This window comes from Python bivittatus, unplaced genomic scaffold, assembly GCF_059951505.1.
Source record: "Python bivittatus isolate LINGU-HERP-01145 unplaced genomic scaffold, Pbiv_v1 ctg000480_np1212, whole genome shotgun sequence".
Classification (NCBI taxonomy): Eukaryota; Metazoa; Chordata; class Lepidosauria; order Squamata; family Pythonidae; genus Python; species Python bivittatus.
The window spans coordinates 25,511,358-25,529,784 of NW_028277075.1; the positions used below are offsets into that span (position 1 = coordinate 25,511,358).

General features: G+C 39.4%; 1 protein-coding gene across 2 annotated transcripts in view; it reads left to right on the forward strand.

The window, feature by feature from the left end:
* Positions 1 to 18,427, forward strand: part of MAPKBP1 (mitogen-activated protein kinase binding protein 1) — a 125,619-nt gene that overhangs the window by 57,342 nt on the left and 49,850 nt on the right. For both annotated transcript variants that reach the window (XM_088145494.1, XM_088145493.1), the window contains exons 4-9: positions 3,241 to 3,303; positions 4,432 to 4,489; positions 10,913 to 11,083; positions 13,619 to 13,756; positions 13,909 to 14,091; positions 15,748 to 15,908. In XM_088145494.1, the coding sequence (XP_088001620.1) occupies positions 3,241 to 3,303; positions 4,432 to 4,489; positions 10,913 to 11,083; positions 13,619 to 13,756; positions 13,909 to 14,091; positions 15,748 to 15,908 (774 nt within the window). The remainder of the gene's footprint in view (positions 1 to 3,240; positions 3,304 to 4,431; positions 4,490 to 10,912; positions 11,084 to 13,618; positions 13,757 to 13,908; positions 14,092 to 15,747; positions 15,909 to 18,427) is intronic.

Below are 18,427 nucleotides of genomic sequence, written 5' to 3' on the forward strand. Positions count from 1 at the left end.
CTCTGAGCCCAACTCACCTCACATTCACCCATACACTTTTGGGGAAAATAGGAGGAGGAAGGAATATTAGGTATGTTTGCCACCTTGAATTATATAAATAATTATATATATAAAAATAATAAAGACGAGATAAAAAATTTAAAAAAAGACTCTGGGCAGCTTACAATATTTAAAAGAATACATAATTTAAAGAAGCATGACTGCCCAGACAAAACCACATAAATAACATTCAGGAGAAAAAATTTGACAGGTTCTTCACAAATGCCCTAACCCCAGCCCTGGGCACAGAGCCAGATCTTAAGAGGGTGGGGGATGTATTTGTCTCCAGGGGGATACTGTTCTAGAGGGTAGGAGCCATGAGAGAAAAGGAACACTTTCTTGGTCCTGCAAAATGACAGCATTTAATTGGAAGGACCCAGAGTGCCACCAGTCTCACCAATCATACTGGATGGGCAGAAACAACTGAAGAGAGGTGGTCTCTTGAATAACCAGGCTTTCCAGTTGAGGAAAGAACACAATTGGCACACAAGGTAGACCTGTGCAAAGGCCCTCCTGGTCACAGCTACCTTCCTTTGAACAACAGCTGCAAGTCCAGGAGGATCCCCAAGTTGCACACTAGTCTTGAATGGGGAAATTCAACACTACCTTTTGGGGTTGTGTGTGATGCATCTGTGAAGGTTGATACTCTTTTTCAGAAGAGAGTGCCCAAGCAAGGTCAGCCAGCCTCTTATTCTGGCAAGACTGGGATGATAACAGCTGCTCTGTACAACTGTACAACTCTTTCATCAATGAAGTATTTAGAAAAATAAAAATATTATGGCAGCTTGTTATATTTTTGCCTGTCATTCTTGGTTGGAAATCTAGCTGGGAAAAAGAGTCTTAAGCTACTGAGGGGGAAGAAACTACTATTATATGGTCTACTTCTTATTCCTGCCCTTGCTAGGTCAGTTTATCTCAGTTTGGCTGTTCCTACTCTGCTACAGGCCTGGCTCTTGTAAAAAGATTCACAGGAAAACAGATGACTTTGGCAGGGCCAAGGCCAGTATAATAGTCTTCCAGGCAAGGAAACTGTCAAATCAAAACAAGTAAATGGAGGATTGAACTGGAGTAGCACTAATGCCTGTAAGACCACAAGTTTGGGGGAAATCAGTGAGAAGGGAAGAGGAAACCTGTCATGGAGATAATGCTGGAAGAAAGCAGTTTCACAGAATTGCTGAGCCGAATGAGTCAGATTCAGTGTAATTGGGATTTTGACGTCTGATTCCTTTGCTGCTTTGTTCCTAAATTTATCTTTAAGAAGGAAATGCAACCTTTTCTGGTTCCACTTACTTTAATTATGTGTTATTTCAATGAGTTTGTGCCAAGCTGCCCTATTCTTATCCTTTCCTAGACTTTCATATAGAAGCTGTTGGAAGTCTAGAGGCCTCTTGTGTCTGTCACTCAGTATAATAAGGTTGCATACAGATAAGCATCATTCTACAATGAGCCCGTAATAGAAGCTAGATGGCTACATTGCAAATATGCATCTTAAGGAGAACCTCTTTCATTGACTTACATCAAAATTGTCTTTGTCTGGCACTGATTCACTTTTGTGTCAGACTCAGATCTGTGCTCCCTTTCTGTGAGTATGTTTTATAAACATTAATGTTTAAAAACAAGAAAATGTCAAACAAATAATTGTTTGAGCAGACAAAAGCAGTTAGCTGGAGTCTGTTTATTATCTTTACATGATGGTGCCTGTACTCCAGTAAATGAATGTGTTACCTGGATGCTAGATAGGGTTCTTGCATGAAGAAGCAGACATTTCATATGACCTTGCCTGAAGTGTCACGAAAGCTCATGTGGAAAGACTGAAACTCGGCCGTCTCACAATTTGGGTGTTTTTATTTTACATCTATATTTATTTTTATTTGGTGGGTTTGCAGAGCCTATCTCTAGGGTGTTGCAGGTACACATTGCTGACTGTTAATACTCAGCTGAGAGTCAGTTATGATATTTTGAGTGTTCACAACTGTTTCTGTTTCTGTATCACTCTGCATCAGTGTTTTTCAAACTTGGCAACTTTAAGATGTGTGGACGTCAACTCCTAGAATTGCTGGGAGAATTCTGGGAGTTGAAGTCGACACACTTTAAAGTTGCCAAATTTGAAGAACACTGCTGTACATGTTGCTGTAATACATATGCTAGAGTAGTTCTTGACAGAATATAGTCTCTCTTCCATTAGTGGGAGAGTTTTTAGAAATAGTTATGCATCTAGTCATGTATTCCCTTGTAATATATTGGAGAAACTTTCAGACCAGATCAAAGATTGCTGCTATTCCTTACATGTTTTTCATTTTTAGATGGTACTTCTGCTTTTCTTAAAGAAGTATTAACCAATATTGGAGAGAGAGTGCAATTTATTCAGAAAGTTTCTGTGTGTTTTTTTTTTCTTCAGTAGGCAGAATGCATGTCGCTTAAACGTTAAACAAAAAAATTGTAACTTCATGGAAAGCCAATAATTGTCTGCAAGCACCTTACCTACGCTAATTAAATAAGACAACAGACTACAAGTGTCTTATGGGCGTGACTCTGCAGTGCTGCCATGAGCAATTTCAGTAAAGTGCATTTTCATATAAAATGCGACACAGACTCGAAGGTAGTTTTTGTAATGAGTTTAGTGTTTCTCATACAACAGTGTGGTTCACAGTTTTGATGAAAACCTAGATTTACTTTATTATTTCCTTGCTCTTACCTTTTATCTGCCTGCTCTGATACAAATATATTTTGCAATATATATTACATTATGCTCATTATAGAAGGGAACACAGGGCAACATTAGAACTGTTTTACCCATTCAAAAGAATCATGCCTCATTGTACTATTTCAGAATGCATGAAGGGACTATTGAAGATTAATGTGGGAGAGCTAACTTCCATTCATGTAGAAAACTACTACAATTACTGATGGCTGCCAAAATCTAAACCCGTTTCATGCTGCCCATTAATGACTTTTGAGCCATGAATTTCCTGGTTACAGAGTAATATTGGTGGATTACCATTCCTATTAACTCTTAGTTACATGGAGTAGGACTTTCATCTCATGAAACATCCCCTATTTAAGACCCTGTAGAGAAGAGTTACCTTCTTAAGGAACCGGAGGTGACCTTTCAATTCCTGCAAAAGAAATACAATATTCAACAACCCAAATTGCAAGCTATGTGCATGTTTTTTTTCAACTTTTACAATTCTTGTTCTGTAGGTGTGTTGTTGTGCTGTTTAACCCCAGGAAAAATAAGCAGCACCATATTCTAAACAGCTCCAGGTAAGTGAAAACATAGAGTTCTCAGTTGCTGAGTTGCTTATATTGTCTTGAAGGTAAATGTTGAGGTTTTATCCAGCTATAACCTTCAGTGAATTGTTCCTAATGAAGAACTGTGTCTGCAGTGGACACAGAGTGAGATCTAAAGTTCACACACGCATGCCCACACAAATAGGGAAGCGATGCATACCAAAGAACAGATAAGCTTTAGGAACATTTTGAATTGGTATCACAGAATTTCTTTTCCACTTTTTGGAAATTTGTGACCGAAATGAAATGCTGAACTTCTTTATATTGAACTCCTGGATACATTGTATACAGGTAGTCCTCAGGTTAAGAATGCCTGGTTTGAGGATGACCCATAGTTAAGAATGGAGCCTATTTTAGCAAAATTTGAGTTAAATACACAGTGATTCGAGTTAATTACACAATACTACTTACACAGTATTATACAATAATACTGTTCCGGCTTACGTACAAATTCGACGTAAGGACAGACCTTGGAAATGGAACTCGTTCTTAAACTGGGGACTACCTGTATTATGAATCCCAGAAGTCAAGTCATGGGATGATAATTGTGGGGAACAAAACACATAGCTGGTTAAACAGCTGATTTCTTAACCTTAGTGATTTAAAATATTATAAGATTCTTCTGCAGTTCGAGTGTTTAAAGCAGTAAAATATTTTCAGAGTGGGCTCTTGTAAGTTGAAGTTCTGTGTTTCTCCTTTTTTATGAAATGCTGTGAGGGTCTGAGCTGTTGACACCTTCTTTTCCCTACTCCCTTGTTCTGAGTTCCTTTGTCTCCCGCCAAGCTGCCCAGTCATTCTGGAGTTTGGATAGCCTAGAAATTGAATGAATGAATGAATGAATGAATGAATGAATGAATGGTCTGAGGTTCAAAAGCTTTAACAAGCCAAATATTTATACAGCATGCTATGTTGCTTCAACACCTAGGCAAATAAGGATGCAGTGTTTAGCTCTTGTAAAACCTTCCTTCGTAGTGCAAAGGATTGTACAGGAACATCACTAGATTTGCATGGCCTTATCTTTACTTACTTTTATTGAGTTGAAAATGCCAATACTGTATTGGTTTTGTACTATTTCACAGTATGACATCTTCTTTTGTACAGGAAGACTATTACAGCCCTTGCTTTTTCTCCTGATGGAAAATACCTGGTTACTGGTGAGGTAAGTTGTGGTCACATGGCTCTCACGTGCCAGAAATTCAAACATTTCTTCCTCTAAATATTTCAATAGACAACTAAGGCAGGAACAACTGAAAAGCTTTCTTGATGACCTGGACTGGGGAGAGAGCCATGGTTCAACAAAAGAATAGGAATAGCTTCTCATTTTGGATGGCAAGAAAAAAGGGTCTGGGATTTAAGGGTTTAAGATTGCTGTTGCCCATCCACCCTGAAAGGCCAAAATTCCTAGCTGCATCCTCTACTTCAGCATCCGCTGCTACTTGGGCCCGTAGTAGGGTGTAGATGTCTGCCACCTTTCCCTTTTTCATTGATATATAAAGTGAAGAAAGATGGTGATGGCTAGTCACTACCTGTCCTTCCACCTCAATGTGAGCCTCACTCTTGAGCAAGCTTAACTGATGGAGACATCATTTTTGGGGGGTGGGATCTAGGCAGCTACTCAACTGGCTCACTGCTGGAAAAGCCTATATGCTTGAAACAGCATGTCAGGAAGAGCAATGCTGATAGCTTCAACAATGCTGTGGCTGGCCAGAGTGTCAAATGGAAGCAGGCATTAGGAGACTCATCAAGGCAGCTTATAAATACCAAGAGCTGGACCTGATTTAGTCTCTCTGTTGAATGAGTTGATTTCTTTTTAAATCTTCAGGAATAGGGAAGATTTGCATTTTGGAAAAAAAATGCTTTTCTCCCAATGTTGCCAAAATGTTTTTGAGGTCCTCAAACCAGTGCCATCAGGATACTGTTCTCATAGAGATATACTCCAGACTATCTGTACTAGATTTCATGTGAGCAGCCAGAATGTGTGGCTAGGGTCTGACAGGACTCATAGTTAGTGGTGAACATGGGCTTCCTGTACAATGGTCACATTCTGTTGGTAATTCATGGAGTCTCAGGTACAAGGCCCGTGAGCAACGAAGGTAAAAAAAATGTTAGTGTGGGTAGATAAAGGAGATATACATTCTCAGTGGAAAGTAAGAAATGTTGCTTAAGCTGCAAATGCATAATTACTAAAATATTTTAAGAATATTTTATTTTAATAAAGTAAAAAGAAAACTCTTAATTTGTGGATACATTGATTTAAGTGACTGGAGAAGTAAGGAGGAAACCATCATGAACTAGTTGCTGATTTGGGGTTGCTTTGCATTTAGAAATATTAGGGAGAGGACATTTAGAAGTCATAGAGATGGGATTTGTAAGGTGAAAAGCATTTGAAGGTGGTGTGCCCTAGGGCTGCACAGAGCTTCACATTTGATCTAGAAGATTTCAGACTTTAAAATATCATGGCCGCTTTAATGAACTTCAAACCAGTATTGTGTTTGTATTCTCACATGCTCTGAAGCACCTCTTCCAAATCAAATCCTAATGTGTGCATCTTTCCCCCTTAATTCTTTGACTATAGGAAGTGAAAGGGTGATGTTGGTTTCTGCCTTGGATGGTTACACTTTGGGATACAAAGAAGCCAATGTTTATAGTCTTATTTACACTTTTTGGAAGGGAAAGACTTTAGGGGAAAAAACTTGGATATAGTGACAAAGATGCTGATGGTTGTGGGTTTGGCAGGGTTGGGTTTAATTGCTGGCACAAAGTTTTCTCTTTAAAAATGTATGAAGGAAGATAAAGAAGACGGCATTCAGTTTTTAATGTAGACCAGATATACAATACTAACACTGTGCGTGTTATGAAGATTGAATGGTGCTTGCTTGAAGCCCACAAAAATGTTGACAGCCTCTTGTTGTCCATGCTGGATGGCTGCCATGTGTGTCCAGAGAAGCTGATTACTATTGGACTGTGTACACAATCCCTTCATTGTTCTGTATGCTTTGGATTACAGATATTGAATTCAAGAGGTGATTCACCTCACTCCCACCAACCCAAGCAATGAACTGTAGAATGCAGTGCCAGTCATAATGGCATCTGACCTGCAAGTTTGTAACTGGGTTGATGTAAGAATTATTGTGTTGAATGTAAAAGGTTAGATTTGAGAACGGGCAGCAACACATCTTTGACAGCTTAAGAGCAAGGCAGGAGCTTCTCCTATTCCATGAGAATCTGATGCTCAGAACATTTTGCCAGTGGATATAAAATCCTCAGTTGGAAAGGCCCTTTGAGGTCAGCCTCTGCTTAATGCAGGATTTACAAAGTAGGATGCAATAACAGTATCTTTGACAGATGGCTGCTCAGCCTCTAGCCCAATATTTCTCAACCTTGGCAATTTGAAGACGTGTAGTCTTCAACTCCCAGAATTCCCCAGCCTGCCACGCTGGCTGGGAAATTCTGGGAATTGATATCCACACATCCTCAAATTGCCAAGTTTGAGAAACACTGCTCTAGCCTCTCATGACTTCTGAAGCAAGAGACTGCTCATCTTTTTGAAGAGCTCTCCCTATAAAACATATTCCAAACTTTAAATCAGTGAAGCTAACTGTTAGCTTTGTTTGATTATGCCTGATAAACACTGCTATAACTGTAATCCATTATTCTTTTTTTAAAGTTATGCAAGTTAGTGGCAATATAGTAGTCAATGGCAGAAGGCTGGGATGGTTCACTCTGTAACAAAGAGGAATTCCTGTAATTTTAAATGGCAAGGGATTGGATAAATGTTAACACTGACATTTCATGCTTGGGCAGCTGGGTACTTCCATGGTGTTTAGTTGTAGAACCAGTGCCTTCATTGCTTCCTCCTACTTCTTAAAGTAAGGACAATAATTCTCCCCTCTCCACTGCTGTGCAGTGATTTCCTATAATTTTGGCTTTGCTTCTGGTAGTACTTAAATCTGCAGGATAGTTTTGTAGTGTGAGATACATTTTTTTTTTCTTTCCTCATTGAACCTTGTTAGATAAGATTATTCATATTTACTATCTTGCTCCAACTCACTCTTAATCTTATAGATCTACAGTATTTTCCTTAAATCTGTTCCCCACCTCCGACTAAAAAATGTGAATGTTATAAGCTATCCATTACAAGAAAGAGTCTCTAAAGGTATTATATCAGTTCTGGGATTTTAGTTACACTGCCCACATATTACCTTTACCTTGAGACCACACCAATAAAAGTAGATGTTGTAAACCATTTCCAGAGATGTCCTTTTCCAAATGGAGATTTTGTTTTCTAGGCTGTATCCATTTTATATATATAATTACTGGGCCTATCCACTAATCCAATTAGAGCTGCCTTTGGTGTTGTAAATTTGGTTAAAAACATACAATACACATTTCAGTAAAATAGCAGCAACCACAATTCATATAAAAATAATATATGGCAGAATTCAGCTCTGGGGATCTAATCCTTTTAACAACCACCAATGTCTGTTATTAGAGAGGACAAATTATACCATTCCAGTCTCCAAATCATGATGAAAGAGCCATGTTTTGATAGATTTCGTGAAAACCAGGAGAGAGGAAGCTATTTGGATATCCGGTGGAATATTATTCTATAGAAGGGAAGCAGCTACTGCAAAGGATTGCCTCTGTGATGGTACTAAAGATGACAGTTCTTGAGTGAAGAGACACAGAGCAAGCCCTCCCTCCCCCTATATTTGTGCCTTCAAGTCAGTGTTGACTCCTGGTGACTGCCTGGACAAGTCCCTGCAGTTTTCTTGGCAGGATTTCAGAAGTGGTTTGCCATTGCCTGCTTCCTAGGGTTGAGAGAGAGTGACTGGCCCAAGAACACCCAGCTGCCTTTTGTGCCTAAGGCAGGACTAGAACTCAGGATCTCCAGGTTCCTAGCTTGGTGCCTTGACCAGTAGACCAAACTGGATCTCATGACCTTAAATTAAGATGTTAAAATCTGTGATGGTTTTGTGCATAACGCGGGACTATAACTCACGGTTTCTGGCCTGGTGCCTTAACCGTTACATCAAACTGGCTCTCAAGCCCATTCCACTAGATTTTATTAGTCAGGCAGATACTCCTGGGAGAAGGTGGTCCTGCAGATATCTAAATCCTGAACCATGCAGGGCATTAAAGACAATCAACACCTTAAACTGACCTGGGAGCCTACCGGCAGCCTTCTTTTTCTCTCTCCCCTCCCCATTTTTAATAATAGCCGGTTGACAGCCACACAATTTGTGTCTCCTTTCTTCTCCCCCTAACCATTACTTGTTCATTAGTCTGAATGCATGGGAAGATAGGACTATGTATGCATATGCTTTGAACATCTAGACTTGGCATACACAGTTTTTTAAAGGAAAAATCTGAAATTCTGGAATTCCCAAATATTCTGACTGTTCAGTTGATCTTTGCTGAATATACAGGTACAGTATTAATATTCCCCCCCCTTTTTTTATTCTTATTGTTACCCAAGGAGAAATAGTAGGATATGGGAAAAGGAAATCAGTTTGGTATTGCTGTGTGCACCTGGGTACTGTATATTTTTAGAAACAAAGTTAAATACTTGGAACACAGCCTTTTAAGACAAACTCAGAAGATGGTGGGCCACTGGCACCTTTCAGCAGCTTAAACAAGGTTAAATAAGTGATGAGATGTGGAAGATATTTCATATTTACACCATAAAAAGAATTATGCTACTTGAAACATGAAAAGTAGGTTACTGTGAATTGCAGAAGCTAGGCTATGATGCCCGGTATGCAGTATTAGAGTTCTAAAGAAATGGGCATTTTGTTGTGTCTATACACTTGAGAATGGCTTCTGTGCACTGTCAAGAAGCTTATTTAAACCTGACTAGAAAACAATACAGTATTGTTTGCTACTAAATGCCATCTCTCTAAGAAAAAGGCAATATTTTACAGGCTTTGATGAAAGAAGCTAATAAATTAGTAGTCTTTGCACTCTTCCTGTTTGTGACTCTCTGGTCCTTTCCACACTGATATTAATTTCACCGCTCCCACCCTCAAATCTCTGGGAATAAATAATGTTGAACAATCGGTATCTTGTCCCTAGCTGTCGCATGTCTGGGAGTTTTAAAATAAAAGTCATCTCTCTCTCTGACTCCCCAGAAGAGGGAAATAAAATAAAACAGTAGCACCCCTAACCCAATCCACATCATTATTTTATGATGCATGTATTTGTCTGGCCGTGAGAAGAAAATAGCTTGGTGGTTGGATTGTGAAGCTGTTGAGCCAGTTTCATCTGTGGAGGAACTGCTAGGGCAGCCAAAACTTGGGAGATGGGAGTTCTCCCCAGTGAGGAAATAGACCACCCATCATGTTCCACAGTGTGTCGAAACGCTGCAAAAGAAGATATTAGTTTTGCTGCAGATGAAGGTACATTGCAGCTGAGCTGGAAATAAGCCATGTGATCACAGAGAGCTGGAAGTGCCCTCTCTCTCTCTCTCTTCTGCTTTCTCTTTTCACACACACACACACACACACACACACTTTGCTACAATTCAACAGCATTCTTAAGACCTGCACAAAAGATGAAGCGTTTACTTTTAACAGTAAATATTCTTCCTAAAGTGCTCAACATTCATTTTTAACAAAAGTAAAAATAAGGTTCTCCAAAATGCTTTATTGAACATATACTTTATGTTTTATATAATTCTCTATATAAAACCCAAAGTGACATGAAATGAAGTCTGCTCATGGAATAGGATTTTACCCTTTTGTTCCATCCTGTATCAGTTTACCCATTAAACTTTCTCGGGAAAGTCTCTTAACTCCCTGTAGAAGATTGAAGGGTCTTCTTGCTTCCTATTCAGCTGATCGATACACTGCTAATCCAAGTTTCTTGTATGAAGTCAGGTTTTCCTGTATATATTTCCATTTCAGTTATGCTCTGAAAGGAGATTGACTCTTAAGAATTGTCTTCAGGATTAACTCTGCTCTCTTCTTGTAAAAGTTTTATTATCGTTGCTTTTCACGCTGTCAATCTTTTAAAGGTGTCTTTGGCCTTTAAAACACCCCCAGAAGGTTTTCTGAGCTCTTCTAGGGTTATTATGAGATCCTGTGTTAATCTAGTGGTCTCATCTGAGTTTGAGTTTGCACCTTTCCAGCCTTCTGGTTATGGAGAAAGCATGATTAGAATTTTAGATTAAAGACTTAAGTCTACAACCAAGATGATCAACAGTAGACATGTGTAGACATAAGGGATGTCTGGGAATTAAGGAGGCTGTGCCTATGTTTCTCCCATCCAATCTGGGAGCCCTGCATGAAGTAAAAGAGCATGCCTGCTGCCTCCTTTTTGCCACCTATTGTATAATGTAGAGGATGAAGGATTGATCCTTTACTTGATTATTTATGATATTTTCTCTTGACTAATGATATATGAAGTCATCAAAACACAAACTAGGTTCTAATGTTGCAAATTGATCTCTTCTGAGATCAAAATGCTATATTAGCTCATGATTTATAAACAGAAACTGGCACCTTTGGCTTGTCTTCCATGCTTGAATAAAAGTGCATGTAAGTGACTATATTGCAATAACTGATTCTCTTTCTATTTACAGAGTGGGCATATGCCTGCAGTCCGTATATGGGATGTTGCTGAGCGGACCCAGATGGCTGAACTTCAGGAGCATAAATATGGAGTGGCATGTGTGGCCTTCTCACCAAGCTCTAAGTACATTGTCTCAGTGGGTTATCAGCATGACATGATAGTCAATGTTTGGTCATGGAAGGTAAATTATAGTCTTATATATTCTTTGTAGTCATCATGTAAGCATAAGTGAACCTGCAACTGGAAGTTGTATTATGGAGTGTATTCGAGATACCAACCAACCAACCAAGTCTCCTCACAGGATAATCTACTCTGAGTTTCTGTCTCCCAGTTTGAGTTTGTTCTTAGTATATACAAGGATACACAGCCTGAGCCCCAAGGGATGCGTGCATTCTTGATGACAGATGGCATGCGGACCAGAGCCTTTCCTAAATTTGCCATCGAATAGAAGAATGTAATTTAAAATTTGAGACGCAACCATTCTGATTATTTTCAATTATTTTTAATTGAATTTAAAAGTCAATGATACGCAATTTCATCATGGTTATTGGCCCTGCCTGCTTTTTGGAAAGTAGACTTCAGCTCAAAAAGTGGTGCACACCTCATAACAGATGTCCAATAAAGCAATAAATTGCTGTCATGGTATCTCTGTATTTGCAATAACTGAGTATGAAAGGGTTGTATTATAGGTATATGCTATATTTTCAGTGAGATGGAAATAATGGTTATTTAATGACTCCCTTCTAGCTTTAAAAAGAGGTAGAGAAATGTTTCATTACTTTGGCTATTACTATGTAGAATAAACATTCTGAAATGGTATAGCAGCCTAGCTGGGAAGAATCCCCCGCCACTTCCTCTTCTTGGTTTGCTAAGGCTCACACAATGGAAGATCACAGCAGGCTATTCCTTCTCCTTTTCAGTTAGATAGGCAGCTGCCTAATGCTGGATCAGGCCACTGTTTCATCTCATCCTGTCCTGGTCTCCAGCGATGGATACTGATTCTGAGCTGAAGATGCCAGAGGGCTGAATCTTGGGCCTTCTGCATCTTTGGCGCCACTGATCTACTGCCTTTCCCTTCTCAGTTTGGCTGGGTCCACACATTGTACCAAGTCATGGTTTCTTTTAAACTTGTTTAATTGAATTAACCTCATTTGGCTGGGTTCACAGAACAAGCTAAGACAAAAACAACTCAGTTATAGCTTTGCCTGATGTTTATGTTTTCAATATTCACTCTCAACACAAAAAGAATATCTGATACTTTGTTTAAAATAACTGGTAATATATTCTGAGTTTTCTGTGTTTTCTCCTCTAAAAATAAATGATACATGAATACATATTTTTTCAAGCAGCAAAGATTTGTGTGTTTTTTCTTGAGGCCTTTTCAAAACATTGAATTGTTCTCTAATGGCAGAAACAAAACCTTCAGTGATCGATACTGTTGGTAGCCGAAGTGGCTTCTACAGAAGGAGAGTAGCTGATTTGATCAGAAATAAACAGGGAGTTTTGTTTAAATGTGTGCTTAATTTATTTCCTGGTACAACTGAAATGTGTTCAGTTTATTTAATTATACATGAGAATTCAGGAACAGAAACAGGGTTATCCCAAGGGACTAAAATGCAATGATTTTTTATATGCCAAATTAATGCTGGGTAATTTTTTTGTTGAAGTTGAATGCGGTAGCCTGTCATTGTTAAGTCTGGATTTGTTCATTCTCGTATAATCTCCTGTTCAGCACAGTGTGCTGTTAGTCATAAATTGTTTCGCAGCTTTTTATCTGTGCATATTTATTAAGTGGTGTCAAAAGGCTTTATTCTGACACGACTGAATGAGTCAGGGGTAAATCCGCCTCTGGGTTTCTGATAATTAGATATCAGAATGCAACTCCTAGTATATCCATATAAAATCATATTTAGATTTGTTTTCTTTTTCTTGGGCTAGTAAGAGACTATGTGGAGGATAAGACCTGTATCCTACCCCTTAGTCATGTTACCTTACCTCTGCAGAATTCGATATTAATATTGATACAGATGCCTAAACCAATGGAAGGCCAAGATTCCTGCTTCCATTTACAGCTCCTCAGATCATTGGGAGACTCGCAGATTACTTCCCCATTGGGTATCCCCATGGAGCTCTTGCATCCTAACTCACATGATCACGAGGGAGGTAGCTGTAGGCTTCTCTCTGTCCATGAAGACTTTTCCTGTTCTTGCATCAGACTTTGCCCTGTTCTGATTCTGTGAACTTTCCCTCTTTATTTTTACATGCCAATAGTGGCAGTATTTCAGTACTGTATTTTCTAACTCACATTTCAAACTTCATTCCCAGTCCACATGACTACAAATATTATTGTTCGTCTCAGAAAAATACTGCAGTTACTTCTAAGTGTTTGTCCAGAAGGTATCTGTCTTTGTAACAGAATACAAATATGCCCATGTGCAAAAAGATTAAAATATAACTGAACATAATATCTTTAAAGCTAAAACAGATATCCTAATTTTAATGTCCCAAACAAGAATACTGCGAATGAGCTGATAGTGTGCCCTGAAGTTTCAAAATATAAAACTCACTTGTGTCATCTCGCATGTGGAAGGCTGCATCCTTTTCATGTATACACTATGGGAGGTGCCTCTGTGTACTCCCAGATATCTTGTGCACAAGTCAGATATATAGATTTAATTAGCAGAACATCTGACTTGCTCAACTGTCTTCTTTCCAGAAAAACGTTGTTGTGGCAGCCAATAAAGTCTCAAGCAAAGTGACAGCAGTTTCATTCTCTGAGGATTGCAGCTACTTTGTTACAGCTGGAAACCGGCACATCAAATTTTGGTACCTGGCTGACAGCAAAACCTCTAAGGTAAAGGACATTGTTGATGCTGTTGAAAGAAGGGGAGATATTTTTGACCATGATAACTATGTCAAATTTGTGAGTAATTGCACATAATGTCCATCAAACCGTTTCAGCTTCCCAAAGCAAAACAGTCTTGACATGTTGTTCTTTTGTGCCAGGTGAATGCTACAGTCCCCTTGCTTGGGCGTTCTGGTTTGCTCGGAGAACTGAGGAACAATTTTTTTACAGATGTGGCATGTGGCAGGGGTAAAAAGGCAGACAGCACCTTCTGTATCACCTCTTCTGGTCTGCTGTGTGAATTCAGTGACAAGAGGCTACTGGACAAGTGGGTGGAGTTGAGAGTAAGTAGTCTGTAACACGTGGATCTCTGCTCATGTTGGAGGTGAGAAGGTGATAGGGACCTCTCAATTCCACCAACTGTTTTCCTAGTGCATGATTTTGAAAACACATGGCAATGAATCAATCATGTCTGTGTTTGGTCAATGTCTGGATGGGATGATGCCTGGGTACCTTTGAAATGGGGGGGAAAAAAACTAAAGTAGCTAGATATGATCCATATAATGTACTGTATAATGGTGGCAATCTGTCTATCCAAGTGTTTTTCTCCTAATTAAGTTTGGATACTAGAAATGTATTTGATTGGGAGAAATCACTGAGGAGGAATGGATGTTCTCTAGAAAAGCCACCACCTTTTTTTATAGATGTGCTTTTAAATTGCATTCTTATTCTCTACTTTATATATTTCAACTGTAGTTTCCTGTAGCTTTGTAAATCTTGCAGAGTTTCACTCAGGCCCAAAATAGTCCCAAAACTGCCGGCAAGTGTGGCATCACAGGATACCCAATTAATATTTAATTAGAAAACAACTATTTTAACAGCCCATTCCTAATATAAACACAAGCTGTTTTAGACCTGTTCAGTTGCTTGTATCCATTCTGCCATATATTAGTACTATGCTTTAGTTACATAACCAAAGTAGAAAAATAGTGATTTGTTGAAGCCCACCTGCTTCACCACGTCCATGTGAATTGGTTTTCCCTTGATATAAATATTTCCTAGATTTGTGTCTAAATTTCTCAGTGTCTCTATACACTGAATGATGTGTCATTTGTTGGAGGACATTTAGAAAGCCTTTTCTTCCTCGTTAAATGGTAAATGCAACGATTTGGGATTTTTTTCTTCTTTTTTTAAAAAGGAACCCAGCTCCTAAGCCCTTGCTTACTCTTCATACTGAATGCTGTCTCTCTTTTCCTTCTTTTCCTTTTGGCACTGAAAACACCCTCTCTCTTTTACTTAGAACACAGACAGCTTCACAGTAAGTTCTAATGCTCTCTTGTCTCCAGCACACCACTGCCCCAGCATCCCTCCCATTTGTCGTCGTCTTTTTTTTCTTTGCGATTGTGCTAACTGCAGTAGAATTTAAAAACTGGAAGAAGATTGAGTCTCAATCAGGAATTATGTTTATTTCTTCTATTGCTTTATATAGGGTTAGTTCCCATTCCTAATACGGGGGAAACCTTTCCCAATGAAGTATCCAAATCCCTGTGTGCAAGTGTTGTGGTGCTGACTGCTGCTGTTCTAGTCGTTCAGCCATGCTCATTCCATTTCCACTCTTTTTTCTTTTTTAGTCTTATTCTGTAATAGGCACCATTCTTTCATCACTGAGCGTGCTCAGTGTCCTTTGGGCAAATTGCTGAGTTTCTATGAGGTGGCTGTTATTTCCCTCTGGTGTAGTCCTGATACAGTTTTGGATAGATAAGCAGTGGCACAGATAGTCTAACTATTGAAAATAGGAGCTTATGATAATAGTTGTCCTACAAAAACAGTCCTGTAAGGGAGGAAGTGTATGGAAAAAATACCTCCAGTTTAGTTTCTTCCTTATATTTGGTGATTCCATCTCATATTGCTTCATTTTTTCCCCTTCTTTCCTGACTGCTGTTTTCTTTCATGCCTTGTCATGTTATGTAGTGGCTCATGGTGATATCTTATGCCCCCAGACTACTGTGGCAAACTGCATCTCTGTGAACTATGATTACATCTTCTGTGGCTGTGCTGATGGTACCGTTCGGATTTTTAATCCTTCAAATCTTCACTTTGTGACCACGCTCCCTAAACCACACTTCCTAGGGACGGATGTTGCCAGCATTACGGAAGCCAGGTAGGAAAAGGAGAGATTCAGAAGCATCTTGTGTCAAAATCTAGCTTCGGTATCTATCTTGTATCTGCAACTAAAATTGTTCAGGGAGCAAAAGAAGAAAAACTCTGCTTCTGAAAGGGGCTCCCAATGAGGCTTCCTTCACCTATACTAGGCTGCAACTCCCATCATACCTAGCCAATACATGGCATCAAGTTTGAGGAGGCTGGCAGAGATAGTTCTGGGATAAAAGTGTCAATAGTCTTGCACGGTGCAAGGCAGCTTCATGCATTAATGCATGTAAATTGCTTTGTAATTTTTTTCTGATTTAGAAATATGTTGTAACTCCTCACTTTATTTGCTTTTGCTGTTTTACCTCTTCAGTAATGCTTATAGGTAGTCCTCGACTTATGACGATTTGTTTAGCAACCGTTCGAAGCTACAGTGGCACTGAAAAGAGTGACTTCCAACCGGTCCTCACACTTACGGCTGTTGCAGTGTTCCTGTGGTCACATGATCAAAATTTGGGCGTTTGGCAGCCAGCGTGTATTAATGACAGTTGCAGCATCCCAGGGTCACATGATCGCTATTTGCAACCTTCCCAGATGGCTCCCGACAAGCAAAATCAATGGGGAACTATGTGGTTCACTTAACGATCACATGCTTCACTTAACAACTGCAGTGATTCACTTAACTGCCACAAAAATGTCATAAAATCAGGTGCAGTCATGTGATGTCTCACTTAACGACCGCACCACTTAACAACCAATTTTCTGGTCCCTATTGTGGTCTTAAGTCTAGGACTACCTGTATTGTGTATTCTTTCCTTCCTCATTCCCAATTTTTAAGATAAAGTAGCAAAATGAGTCCCTTTTGAGATGTCCCCTTCTTCATATTGGAAATCTGGAAGCTTGTCTGTCTCCTGGTGGTAACTTGGGTAGTGTTTATTCTGATGTTGCTGGTACTTCATATGGTACAGCTGGCATTAGATCTGGGGAAACCCTTGGGTTAACTCTGACCGGGTTTCCTCCTATCTCAACAATAGCTTGAAATAGTCATATTGGCATATTTCCAAAGCCCCCAGAAACTCAGATCTACCAGCTGCTGAGTCATCACTCCTGCTGCCTCTATGGCCTTGGGGCCCATTAGGAAGACTTGATAATAGAACAGGTCAGGTAACTGGACATGAATTGTTCAAGTTGCTTTAGCAATAACTTCCTTGATCATCTTGGTTCCTATACGTTCATGCCAGATTGTATATGCCTTTCTCGCTTTGTGGGCAAAGGCCTGAGAGGAACTGGTGTCTTCCACTGTATTGTCCTGAAGTTTTTTCTGGTGCATTCTGGTGTCATTTCTAGTTGGGACTTCGCCGTGATCTTAAATAGTGCATAGTTGTCCATATCACCCATTATTTTGTAGGTTACTGACAACAGAAAACCAGCTAAACATGGTCTCTAAAACTGGATATACTGATTTTTCGCCATCTTATAGCTACGGCAAGCCTTTTCAAAGTTGTCTGGGAAACAATCAGGATCCTCCTTGGTTTTTGAAAACTTCCACTTTTCTACGGGAGCGACTGGGAGAGTTGGGGGGTTGAAGTAGAAGGCCCTCCATTTTTCAACCTTGCCAGTTATAAATGATGAGCCTGCTGTTTTTCCTTTCCCTTCAACTTTAATCTTTTACATCTTTCTCCTTACTTCAGTTCCTTCTTTTTCTCCATTCTCTGGAATTCCAGCTCTATTCTTTTAAAATGGGGAGGTTAGAGTTCCAATTTTTTTGTGTTATAAATGGGTCTTATTAGAGTAGTTGTGCTGACTGCCTCAGCCTCAGGCAGTACTTTGACATGTTATCCCCTAAGAAAGATATTTTCTGCTGGCTGGGCAGGGAAAATTATCATCCCTCCTCTCTAGCACACAGGAGAGATCTGCCTTAATAACTTAATAATGCTGTCCTGTTGAACCCAGAAATTAGTAATAAAAATAAGTTGTGTGTCTACTAGTCTTTTTATCTTTTACTAAAAAGAATTTAGAAAGAAAAAGAAGGAAAGGAGAAAAAGAAAGAAATGCATTTGCCTGCCTACCTTCCCAGGTCAGATGACTTTCTGTGTAAGCCACAAAAAACATCTTAAAAAAAAAAAAAATTACTCTGGGCTGCCCTCTATTGTTCAGTTGCTTCCACTGTTATTGCCATGTAGGAGCCCCTGGTAGGGCCTGTAGGGTAGACTGTAGATCTCAAGAATTCCCAGAAACTGTCTGGATTTCACTTTCTGTTCCAGTGACTTGTTCTGGAGTTCAATTTGGTAGCTCCTGCTGTTATCACCTATGTTCCTGGGTGTGGCTCACCTGGTGTCCTCCCCCAGCCCCAGTATGTGAAAGAGATAAAGCTCTCATATACTCTGCTACCTTTCTAGTGATAAAAGATTAAAACAAATAAATAAATAAATAAATAAATAAATAAATACCACTTGACTGTGCAGTGTAAAAGTGCGTGGCTAGAGGATTTGGTCCTTCTTCCTTGCTCCCAAGATACAGCAATCTCACAAG